A 13,192-nucleotide genomic window follows, 5' to 3' on the forward strand; every position below is an offset into this window, starting at 1 on the left:
CCTCCCCTGTTGATGTCCTCCTAACATTATCTACCCTCCCCCTGTTGATGTCCTCCTAACATTATCTACCCTCCCCCTGTTGATGTTCTCCTAACATTATCTACCCTCCCTCTGTTGATGTCCTCCTAACATTATCTACCCTCCCCTGTTGATGTCCTCCTAACATTATCTACCCTCCCCCTGTTGATGTCCTCCTAACATTATCTACCCTCCCCTGTTGATGTCCTCCTAACATTATCTACCCTCCCCTGTTGATGTCCTCCTAACATTATCTACCATCCCCCTGTTGATGTCCTCCTAACATTATCTCCCCTCCCCTGTTCTAGGTGCATAAGTTCCTCCATAAGAACTTTGACCTGGTGCGTCAGGACGTTCTGGAGCTGTTCAGTAGGAGTAAGAACCGCATGGTGTCCAACCTGTTCCTCCAACACAGTGAGGGGCTGGCGTCTCAGCAGCGTTCTGCCGCCAGGAGGGGCTCCACCGCCCGCCGCCTCGCCGGCAACACCGTCAGCGCCAAGTTCCAGAGCAGTCTGCAGGACCTGGTGGAGAAGATGGAGAGGTCAGGGTTCTAGGGTGTTCTGGCGTTATATACTGCCTACCCACTCGGCACGGACCATTCAATGTCTATTCCACGTTGAAATGACGTGGAAACAACGTTGATTCAACCAGTGTGTGCCCAATTGGTGCTCTAGAATTTTGAAGACTAGATCCTGTCCAGCATTCTATGGTTCTAATTCTAGGGTTCTGGGCTTCCGAGTTCTGGGGTTCTAGAGTTCTGAGTACAGCATTCTAGGGTTCTACGTTCCTCATGCTAAGGTTAAAGGTTTTACATTCTAAGTGTGTCTCTACAGATGTAACCCGTACTTTGTACGTTGCATCAAGCCAAACCAGCACAAGGAGCCGGGTCAGTTTGAGACGGAGCTGGTGAAGACTCAACTACGTTACTCTGGTATCCTGGAGACCATACGCATCAGGAAGGAGGGATACCCAATCAGGATACCCTTCTACCAATTCCTCAACAGGTGGGTCACATGACAGGAAGTCACAGCCTTTAGTGGCATCACTCACTAACTTGATTTTGGCGGCCCAGACTAATAATATGCCGTAGCTCTCTGTTGTTCAGGGCAGCTCGTCCTCTGAGACCAGTGTTGTCCATGAATCACTTCTTTAGTCTTCCAAGAGGTGGTACTTCCTCTGGTCTGAGACCAGTGTTGTCCATGAATCTCTCCTGTGGTCTCCTAGGAGGTGGTACTTCCTCTGGTCTGAGACCAGTGTTGTCCATGAATCTCTCCTGTGGTCTCCTAGGAGGGGGTACTTCCTCTGGTCTGAGACCAGTGTTGTCCATGAATCACTTCTTTAGTCTTCCAAGAGGTGGTACTTCCTCTGGTCTGAGACCAGTGTTGTCCATGAATAACTTCTTTAGTCTTCCAAGAGGTGGTACTTCCTCTGGTCTGAGACCAGTGTTGTCCATGAATCTCTCCTGTGGTCTCCTAGGAGGTGGTACTTCCCTGGTCTGAGACCAGTGTTGTCCATGAATCTCTCCTGTGGTCTCCTAGGAGGTGGTACTTCCTCTGGTCTGAGACCAGTGTTGTCCATGAATCTCTCCTGTGGTCTCCTAGGAGGTGGTACTTCCCCTGGTCTGAGACCAGTGTTGTCCATGAATCTCTCCTGTGGTCTCTAGGAGGTGGTACTTCCTCTGGTCTGAGACCAGTGTTGTCCATGAATCACTTCTTTAGTCTTCCAAGAGGTGGTACTTCTGGTCTGAGACCAGTGTTGTCCATGAATCTCTCCCGTGGTCTCCTAGGAGGTGGTACTTCCTCTGGTCTGAGACCAGTGTTGTCCATGAATCTCTCCTGTGGTCTCCTAGGAGGTGGTACTTCCTCTGGTCTGAGATCAGTGTTGTCCATGAATCTCTCCTGTGGTCTCCTAGGAGGTGGTACTTCCTCTGGTCTGAGACCAGTGTTGTCCATGAATCACTTCTTTAGTCTTCCAAGAGGTGGTACTTCTGGTCTGAGACCAGTGTTGTCCATGAATCTCTCCCGTGGTCTCCTAGGAGGTGGTACTTCCTCTGGTCTGAGACCAGTGTTGTCCATGAATCTCTCCTGTGGTCTCCTAGGAGGTGGTACTTCCTCTGGTCTGAGATCAGTGTTGTCCATGAATCTCTCCTGTGGTCTCCTAGGAGGTGGTACTTCCTCTGCTCTGAGATCAGTGTTGTCCAGGATATCTTCAAGAGACCAGGAACGGTGTTGCTGTACTACAGATGAAGTGTGTGTGTGCTCCTCAGGTACAAGGCGTTACTGTGTCTGAAGGAGGTACCTCCAGCGGACGGGGAGACCTGTGTTGAGATGATCCATAAACTCTGTCCTGTTAAACCTGGAACATACCAAGTAGGAGTTACCAAGGTGAGGAGGGGGGTTGGCTGTGTTGAGATGATCCATAAACTCTGTCATGTTAAACCTGGAACATACCAAGTAGGAGTTACCAAGGTGAGGAGAGGGGGGGCCGTGTTGAGATGATCTGTCCTGTTAAACCTGGAACATACCAAGTAGGAGTTACCAAGGTGAGGAGGGCTGTGTTGAGATGATCTATCAACTCTGTTCTGTTCAACCTGGAACATACCAATTAGGAGTTACCAAGGTGAGCTGCCAAAAGAAAAGAAGAGGATTGGCCACCCCTCAGATCCTGTTTCCTTTATCGGGTTCTTCATGGTTCTTCCAAGGTTCTTCACGGTTCTTCCTAGGAGCTTCCTAGGTTCTTCCTGGTTCTTCCTAAGTTCTTCCCTGGTTCTTCCTAGGTTATTTCTGGTTCTTCCTAAGTTCTTCCAAGGTTCTTCCTGGTTCTTCCTAGCTTCTTTCTGGTTCTTCCTAGACCCTTTCTGGTTTTCCTAGGTTCTTCCTAGATTCTTCCTAGATTCTTCCTAGCTTCTTCCTGGTTCTTCCTAGGTTCTTCCTGGTTCTTCCTAGGTTCGTCCTGGTTCTTCCTATCCACTGTGGCTCTGCATTGCTTTCTTTGTGGGGTTTTAGGTTGGGTAACTGTAAACGGCTAATGGAAAAAGGGGCTTCATAAGATACATTGCATTTGATTAATTTGAACATGAGGGGCTGGGGTATCGCAGGCTGGTCTACAAAGATAAAAAAAAATCACAATCCTCCAACCCCTATCCCATGCGTGGAACGGATGTGGGTGTGGTCGACATAAAGGTGCTAATTTAAAAAACAAAAGCTCTGATGAAGGCCGTGAGGCCGAAACGCAAAGCTTATTAAAGATCAGTGTCAAGGTTTCCTTTTTCATTCATCTTTTGTTCATTCCTCTTGTTCAACTGTTGCACCTGCAAAAAAAACGCTTGCTCAGATGCGAGTGCCTTTTTGAATGTTGGTCAACAAAGATACAAATCACAATCGTTGGATGGACAATTATGGTCAATATAATAGTCGGTGTGTAGGGCTGTGGTGACATTTTGTCCGCTGGTGATTGGTCATTGGAACTTCTACATTTTAAAAAGTCGAATACATCCATGTAATACAGCCTACACCATCACACTGAATACATTGATTTTAGATCCAAAGAGACATGATATGAAGAAAATGTAGTCTATTTCAGAAGAACAACATCTTAGGCCCTGAACTGGCTATGAAATCAAATCAAATGTATTTATATAGCCCTTCGTACATCAGCTGATATCTCAAAGTGCTGTACAGAAACCCAGCCTAAAACCCCAAACAGCAAGCAATGCAGGTGAAGAAGCACAGTGGCTAGGAAAAACTCCCAAAACCTAGGAAGAAACCTAGAAACCAGGCTATGAGGGGTGGCCAGTCCTCTTCTGGCGGTGCCGGGTGGAGATTATAAACCTAGAGAGGAACCAGGCTATGAGGGGTGGCCAGTCCTCTTCTGGCTGTGCCGGGTAGAGATTATAAACCTAGAGAGGAACCAGGCTATGAGGGGTGGCCAGTCCTCTTCTGTCGGTGCCGGGTGGAGATTATAAACCAAGAGAGGAACCAGGCTATGAGGGTGGCCAGTCCTCTTCTGGCTGTGCCGGGTGGAGATTATAAACCTAGAGAGGAACCAGGCTATGAGGGGTGGCCAGTCCTCTTCTGTCTGTGCCGGGTGGAGATTATAAACCAGAGAGAGGAACCAGGCTATGATGTCCCTGTATACATACATACGTATTCAGACATATGTCCTCCTGGGTGGCCAGTCCTCTTCTGGCTGTGCCGGGTGGAGATTATAAACCTAGAGAGGAACCAGGCTATGAGGGGTGGCCAGTCCTCTTCTGGCTGTGCCGGGTGGAGATTATAAACCTAGAGAGGAACCAGGCTATGAGCGGTGGCCAGTCCTCTTCTGGCTGTGCCGGGTGGAGATTATAAACCTAGAGAGGAACCAGGCTATGAGGGTGGCCAGTCCTCTCCTCTGGCTGTGCCGGGTGGAGATTATAAACCTAGAGAGGAACCAGGCTATGAGGGTGGCCAGTCCTCTTCTGGCTGTGCCGGGTAGAGATTATAAACCTAGAGAGGAACCAGGCTATGAGGGGTGGCCAGTCCTCTATCTGGCTGTGCCGGGTGGAGATTATAAACCTAGAGAGGAACCAGGCTATGAGGGGTGGCCAGTCCTCTTCTGGCTGTGCCGGGTGGAGATTATAAACCTAGAGAGGAACCAGGCTATGAGGGGTGGCCAGTCCTCTTCTGTCGGTGCCGGGTGGAGATTATAAACCTAGGAAGAAACCTAGAAACCAGGCTATGAGCGGTGGCCAGTCCTCTTCTGTCGGTGCCGGGTGGAGATTATAAACCTAGAGAGGAACCAGGCTATGAGGGGTGGCCAGTCCTCTTCTGTCGGTGCCGGGTGGAGATTATAAGGCCAAGATGTTCAAATGTTCATAGACAACCAGCAGGGTCAAATGCTAACAAAGACATATGTCCTCCTGTATACACACATACGTATTCAGACATATGTCCTCCTGTATACATACATACGTATTCAGACATATGTCCTCCTGTATACACACATACGTATTCAGACATATGTCCTCCTGTATACATACATACGTATTCAGACATATGTCCTCCTGTATACATACATACGTATTCAGACATATGTCCTCCTGTATACATACATACGTATTCAGACATATGTCCTCCTGTATACATACATACGTATTCAGACATATGTCCTCCTGTATTCAGACATATGTCCTCCTGTATACATACATACGTATTCAGACATATGTCCTCCTGTATACATACATATTCAGACACATGTCCTCCTGTATACATACATACGTATCCAGACATATGTCCTCCTGCATACATACATACGTATTCAGACAGATGTCCTCCTGCATACATACATACGTATTCAGACATATGTCCTCCTGCATACATACATACGTATTCAGACATATGTCCTCCTGTATACATACATACATACGTTTCAGACATCCTCCTGTCCTCCTGACATATGTCCTCCTGTATACATACATATTCAGACATATGTCCTCCTGTATACATACATACGTATCCAGACATATGTCCTCCTGTATACATACATACATACGTTTCAGACATATGTCCTCCTGCATACATACATACATAATCAGACATATGTCCTCCTGTATACATGCATACGTATCCAGACATATGTCCTCCTGCATACATACATACATAATCAGACATATGTCCTCCTGTATACATACATACGTATTCAGACATATGTCCTCCTGTATACAGAGCTTTCGGAAAGTATTCAGACCCCTTCACTTTTTCCACATTTTGCGGCTCACAATTGTCCCAGCGTCGCCCGAGTTTGGCCCGTGTAGTCATTGTAAATAAGAATTTGTTCTTAACTGACATTGCAGACATATGTTGGAGAGGTAGGATAATCTAGTGATCCCCATGTGTAGATGGTCCTGAAGGAGGAGCTGTAGGAGAGGAAGGTATGATCTAGTGTCCCCATGTGTAGATGTTCCTGAAGGAGGAGCTGTAGGAGAGGAAGGGTGATCTAGTGTCCCATTGTGTAGATGTTCCTGAATGAGGAGCTGTACCAGCTGTTGGAGAGGAAGGATGATCTAGTGTCCCCATGTGTAGATGTTCCTGAAGGAGGAGCTGTAGGAGAGGAAGGGTGATCTAGTGTACCCATGTGTAGATGTTCCTGAAGGAGGAGCTGTAGGAGAGGAAGGGTGATCTAGTGTCCCCATGTGTAGATGTTCCTGAAGGAGGATCTGTACCAACTGATGGAGTGGAAGCGTGATCTGGTGTTCCACGTGGCTGCCGTGACCCTGCAGCGCTACACACGGCTGTACTTCATCAGGAAGAGACGGAACAAGTTCCGAAACACCATGATTCAACTACAGACCTTCTGTAGAGGACACCTGGCAAGGTAACACACACACACACACACACACACACACACACACACACACACACACACACACACACCGCTAAGACACCATGATTCAACTACAGACCTTCTGTAGAGGATACCTGGCAAGGTGATACACACACACACACACACACACAAACACACACACACACACACACACACACACACACACACACACACTGCTAAAACACCATGATTCAACTACAGACCTTCTGTAGAGGACACCTGGCAAGGTAACACACACACACACACACACACTCACACACACACTCACACACTTTAAAGTTCTGTAAAGTTCTTATGGTTTTGTCCAATCAAACCCTGTCTCTCTCTAAATAGCCAGTCAGACCCTGTCTCTCTCTCTGTAAACAGCCAATCAGAGCATGTCTTTCTGTAAACAGCCAATCAGAGCATGTCTTTCTGTAAACAGCCAATCAGACCCTGTCTCTCTCTCTCTAAACAGCCAGTCAGACCCTGTCTCTCTCTCTGTAAACAGCCAATCAGACCCTGTCTCTCTCTCTGTAAACAGCCAATCAGACCCTGTCTCTCTCTCTGTAAACAGCCAATCAGACCCTGTCTCTCTCTCTGTAAACAGCCAATCAGACCCTGTCTCTCTCTCTCTGTAAACAGCCAATCAGAGCATGTCTTTCTGTGAACAGTTTATCAGACCTTGTCTCTCTCTAAATAGCCAGTCAGACCCTGTCTCTCTCTGTAAACAGGAAGAGGTTTGCTCTGAAGAGGAAGTACCTCATCAAGTTCCGTTCCATCGTGTTGCTCTACATCAACCGTCGAAGCTATATGAAGGTAACACACACACACACACACACACCAGGGTCTAAACAGAAGGGATTGAGTGATGAGTGTTTAATGTTTGGATTCCTTTAGGGCGGAGATCAGCCAATCAGGAGAGCCACACAGTTCAGGAGGACAGAGGACACAGACCTGTCCCTTTCCTTCTGTCTCCACCTCTGATTGGTTAATTAGTATTAATCTTACCACGTGTCCCGGTTGTGCTCTGACAGAGCAAGTGACACTTTGACCCCACAGTCCCGTTCAAACAATCATGTCCCGGGTTTCATCAACAAATTCAAACAATCATGTCCCGAAGCTCATCAACAAGTCAAACATCAGTAAACTGTGGGGAAAACAGGTGGATTTGTCCTTCAGTTAGACATTCTAACCAGTCTCTTTCAATCACCATCAGTAAACTGTTGGGGAAACAGGTGGATTTGTCCTTCAGTTAGACCCTTCTAACCAGTCTCTTTCAATCACCATCAGTAAACTTTCTGTGAACAGGGGAAACCCAGGTGAAGAGGTTTGTCCTCTTCAGTTAGACATTCTAACCAGTCTCTTTCAATCACCACAGTAAACTGTTGGGGGAAACAGGTGACACTTTGTCCTTCATGTTAGACAACAATCAGTCTCTTTCACAAGGGGGAAACAGGTGGATTTGTCCTTCAGTGTAGACATTCTATTCCTTTCAAATCACCATCAGTAAACTGTGGGGAAACAAGGTGGATTTGTCCTTCAGTTCTGAAATTCTAACCAGTCTCTTTCAAGTTCAGTAAACTGTCCCGGATTGTGGTGACATTTGTCCTTCAGTGAGACATTCAAACAATCAGTCTCTTTCAATCACCATCAGTAAACTGTTGGGGAAACAGGTGGATTTGTCCTTCAGTTAGACATTCTAACCAGTCTCTTTCAATCACCATCAGTAAACTGTTGGGGAAACAGGTGGATTTGTCCTTCAGTTAGACATTCTAACCAGTCTCTTTCAATCACCATCAGTAAACTGTTGGGGGAAACAGGTGGATTTGTCCTTCAGTTAGACATTCTAACCAGTCTCTTTCAATCACCATCAGTAAACTGTTGGGGGAAACAGGTGGATTTGTCCTTCAGTTAGACATTCTAACCAGTCTCTTTCAATCACCATCAGTAAACTGTTGGGGGAAACAGGTGGATTTGTCCTTCAGTTAGACATTCTAACCTGTCTCTTTCAATCACCATCAGTAAACTGTGGGGGAAACAAGGTGGATTTGTCCTTCAGTTAGAAATTCTAACCAGTCTCTTTCAATCACCATCAGTAAACTGTTGGGGGAAACAGGTGGATTTGTCCTTCAGTTAGACATTCTAACCAGTCTCTTTCAATCACCATCAGTAAACTGTTGGGGGAAACAGGTGGATTTGTCCTTCAGTTAGACATTCTAACCAGTCTCTTTCAATCACCATCAGTAAACTGTTGGGGAAAAAAGGTGGATTTGTCCTTCAGTTAGACATTCTTACCAGTCTCTTTCAATCACCTTGCGCTCATGAAAATATATTCTGTGTATCAGGGATGGGCAGCTTCTTTGGGGGGAGAGGGCTATTTTTGCTAACTCTGTCAGGGTAACTTACAGTTGAGAGTTGGAAAAATATAATACAGGAATGCTAGAATAATAGAATAATAAAACACTAGAATAATGGAATAATGGAATAATAGTACACTAGAACATTAGAACATTATAATACTAGAATAATAAAATAATAAAATAATAAAATACTAGAATAACAGAATACTAGAATAATGGAATAATGGAATAATAGTACACTAGAACATTAGAACATTATAATACTAGAATAATATAATATTAGAATATTAGAATACTAGAATAATAGAATAATAAAATACTAGAATAACAGAATACTAGAATAATATAATATTAGAATATTATAATACTAGAATAATAGAATAATAAAATACTAGAATAACAGAACTAGAATAATGGAATAATGGAATAATAGTACACTAGAACATTAGAACATTATAATACTAGAATAATATAATATTATAACATTATAATACTAGAATAATAGAATCATATAATATTAATAATATTATGATATTATAATAATAGGATAATAAAATACTAGAATAACAGAAAACTAGAATAATGGAATAATGGAATAATAGAATAATAGTACACTAGAATATTAGAACATTATAATACTAGAATAATATAATATTAGAATATTAGAATACTAGAATAATAGAATAATAAAATAATAAAATAATAAAATACTAGAATAACAGAAAACTAAAATAATGGAATAATGGAATAATAGTACACTAGAACATTAGAACATTATAATACTAGAATAATATAATATTAGAATATTAGAATACTAGAATAATAGAATAATAAAATAATAAAATACTAGAATAACAGAATACTAGAATAATGGAATAATAGAATAATGGAATTATAGTTATATCAGGCGGCAGGGTATCCTAGTGGTTAGAGCGTCGGACTAGTAACCGGAAGGTTGCAAGTTCAAACCCCGAGCTGACAAGGTAGAAATCTGTCGTTCTGCCCCTGAACAGGCAGTTAACCCACTGTTCCTAGGCCGTCATTGAAAATAAGAATTTCTTCTTCACTGACTTAACTGACTTGTCTAGTTAAATAAAGTTAAACAATAGTACATATTAGAATATTAGAATACAATAATAATGGAATACTACATTTTTATAATACTAGAATAATATAATATTATAATAATGGAAAACCAGAATGTTAAAATATTAAAATAATGGAATACTAGAATATTAGAATAATAGAGTACTAGAATACTAGAATATTAGAATACTAGAATATTAGAATACTAGAATACTACAAATTAGAATACAATAATAATGGAATAGTCGAATCTCATAATAATGGCATACTATAATAATAATAGAATACTAGAATATTATAATATTATAATAATGGCATATTAGAATATTTGAATAACAGAATACTAGAATATTAGAATACTAGAATACTAGAATATTAGAGTATTATAACACTAGAATACTAGAATATTACAATACTAGAATATTAGAATACTGGATTATTAGAATACTAGAATATTGTAATATTATGATAATGGAATACTAGAATATTATAATACAAGAATACTAGAATACTAGAATATACTAGAATTCTAGAATAATAGAATACAAGAATACAAGAATACCAGACTACTAGACTACTAAAAATACTAAGAATACTAGAATAATAGAATACTATAATACTATAATATTATAATAATGGAATACTGGACAATTAGAATATTAGAATACTAGATTATTATAATACAATAATAATGGACAACCAGAATACTTGAATATTATAATAATAGAATACTATAATATTAGAATACTAGAATTTTAGATTACCAGAATATTATAATATTATAATAATGGAATACTAGAATATTAGAATATTATTATAATGGAAAATTAGAATATTAGAACACTAGAATATTATAATAATGGAATACTGGCATAATAGAATAATATTATATTATATTAATGGAATACTAGAAAATTAGAATACTAGAAAACTAGAATATTAGAATACAATAATAATAAAGGAATACCCGATTCCTAGAATATTATAAAAATGGAATACTAGAATATTAGAATACTAGAACATTAGAATACTAGAATATTAGAATACTACAATATTAGAATATTAGAATATTAGAAAAACGGAATACTAGAATATTTTAATATTATAATAATGGAATACTAGAATAATATAATAATAGAAAAATATAATACTATAATACTGGAATAATATAATACTAGAATACTATAATAATAGAATACTATAATAATGGATTTTATAATAATGGAATACTGGAATACTATAAAAATAAAATACTAGAATACTAGAATAGTATAATGATGGAATACTAGAATATTAGAATACAAGAATATTAGAATATTAGAAAAATGGAATACTAGAATATTATACTATTATAATAATGGAATACTAGAATAATATAATAGTAGAATACTAGAATAATAGAGTACTATAATAATGGAATAATATAATACTGGAACACTAGAATAATAGAATACTATAATACTATAATCTTATAATAATGGAATACTAGAATATTATAAAATTATACCAATAGAATATTATAATAATGGAATACTAGAATACTAGAATACTAGAATATTAGAATACTAGAATAATAGAATACTGTAATACTAGAATATTAGAATACTAGAATTCTAAAAAATACTAGCATCCTAGAATACTAGAATAATATAATACTATAATACTATAATACTGGAATATTATAATAATAGAATACTGGAATTATAGAATACTAGAATATTAGAATACTGGAATACTAGAATATTAGAATATTAGAATACTGGAATACTAGAATATTAGAATAGTAGAATACTGGAATACTAGAATTCTACAATATTAGAATATTAGAAAACTAGTACTAGAATACTAGAATACAAGAATATTAGAATACTAGAATATTAGAATACTGGAATACTAGAATAATAGAATACTAGAATACTAAAAATACTAAGAATTCTAGAATACTAGGATAATAGAATACTAGAATAGTAGAATACTGGAATACTAGAATTCTACAATATTAGAATATTAGAAAACTATAGTACTAGAATACTAGAATACAAGAATATTAGAATACTAGAATATTAGAATACCAGAATACTAGAATAATAGAATACTAGAATACTAAAAATACTAAGAATTCTAGAATACTAGGATAATAGAATACTAGAATAGTAGAATACTATAATGCTGGAATAATAGAATAATTGAATAATTGAATAATTGAATACTAGAATACTAGAATACTAGAATATTCTAATAATGGAATAGTAGAATAATATAATATTCTAATAATGGAATACTAGAATATTAGAATTCTAGAATACCAGAATAATAGAATACTATTGTCCCTCATTTGGTCACCCTAGCTTTGATCTGAACCCTTGACTGACCCCTGACCTCTAACCTCTAACCCCTCTGTGTAGGAGCGGGCCAACAGAGAAGTGGTGAACGTTACAACTCTGCCCATCCCTGCTGAGTTGGGGTTTCTGCTGCAGGCTTCCGCAGGTAGGCTATTATCCTGAATAACACACTAGCTCTGGTCCAGCTCCTCCCATCTCTCTGTCTAGCTCTGGTCCAGATCCTCACATCTCTCTGTGTGTCTAGGTGGCAGGGAGCGCCACTCTGAGTGCCTAGCTCTGGTCCAACTCCTCACATCTCTCTGTGTGTCTAGGTGGCAGGGAGCTCCACTCTGAGTGCCTAGCTCTGGTCCAGATCCTCACATCTCTCTGTGTGTCTAGGTGGCAGGGAGCTCCACTCTGAGTGCCTAGCTCTGGTCCAGCTCCTCACATCTCTCTGTCTAGCTCTGGTCCATCTCCTCACATCTCTCTGTGTGTCTAGGTGGCAGGGAGCTCCACTCTGAGTGCCTAGCTCTGGTCCAGCTCCTCACATCTCTCTGTCTAGCTCTGGTCCATCTCCTCACATCTCTCTGTGTCTAGGTGGCAGGGAGCTCCACTCTGAGTGCTAGCTCTGGTCCAGATCCTCACATCTCTGTGTCTAGGTGGCAGGGAGCTCCACTCTGAGTGCCTAGCTCTGGTCCAGGCCCCTAAGGTCCAGGTGGATCCTCAGCTGACTCTGCCGTTGAACATCAACAACTACCTCATCACTCACTACATAAGGACCATCTTCAGGGTGAGATCACACCGTTATTAAAACGTGTGTTTGATGTTGAGCTCAGTGTTCAGTTGGGGAATCCATGTTGATGTTGAGCTCAGTGTTCAGTTGGTGAATCCATGTTGATGTTGAGCTCAGTGTTCAGTCGGTGAATTTGTGTTGATGTTGAGGTCAGTGTTCAGTTGTGAATCCATGATGTTGATGTGTTTGATGTTAAGCTCAGTGTTCAGTTGGTGAATCCGTGTTGATGTGTTTAGGAAGCCTTGTTTGGGATGTTGTTTGCTCCGTTGGAG

At 40.4% G+C, this 13,192-nt stretch overlaps 1 protein-coding gene across 1 annotated transcript in view; it reads left to right on the forward strand.

Moving 5' to 3' along the window:
• LOC121843446 (unconventional myosin-XV-like) overlaps positions 1–13,192 on the forward strand; it is a gene marked incomplete at both ends in the record, with an annotated part of 35,104 nt that overhangs the window by 15,404 nt on the left and 6,508 nt on the right. The window contains 8 exons of the mRNA XM_042313038.1: positions 327–559; positions 852–1,022; positions 2,285–2,402; positions 6,194–6,369; positions 7,092–7,176; positions 12,212–12,293; positions 12,787–12,917; positions 13,157–13,192. The exon at positions 13,157–13,192 is cut by the window's right edge and continues 60 nt beyond it. Of these exons, the coding sequence (XP_042168972.1) occupies positions 327–559; positions 852–1,022; positions 2,285–2,402; positions 6,194–6,369; positions 7,092–7,176; positions 12,212–12,293; positions 12,787–12,917; positions 13,157–13,192 (1,032 nt within the window). The remainder of the gene's footprint in view (positions 1–326; positions 560–851; positions 1,023–2,284; positions 2,403–6,193; positions 6,370–7,091; positions 7,177–12,211; positions 12,294–12,786; positions 12,918–13,156) is intronic.

Source organism: Oncorhynchus tshawytscha, unplaced genomic scaffold (assembly GCF_018296145.1).
Source record: "Oncorhynchus tshawytscha isolate Ot180627B unplaced genomic scaffold, Otsh_v2.0 Un_contig_15249_pilon_pilon, whole genome shotgun sequence".
NCBI classification, from domain to species: Eukaryota; Metazoa; Chordata; class Actinopteri; order Salmoniformes; family Salmonidae; genus Oncorhynchus; species Oncorhynchus tshawytscha.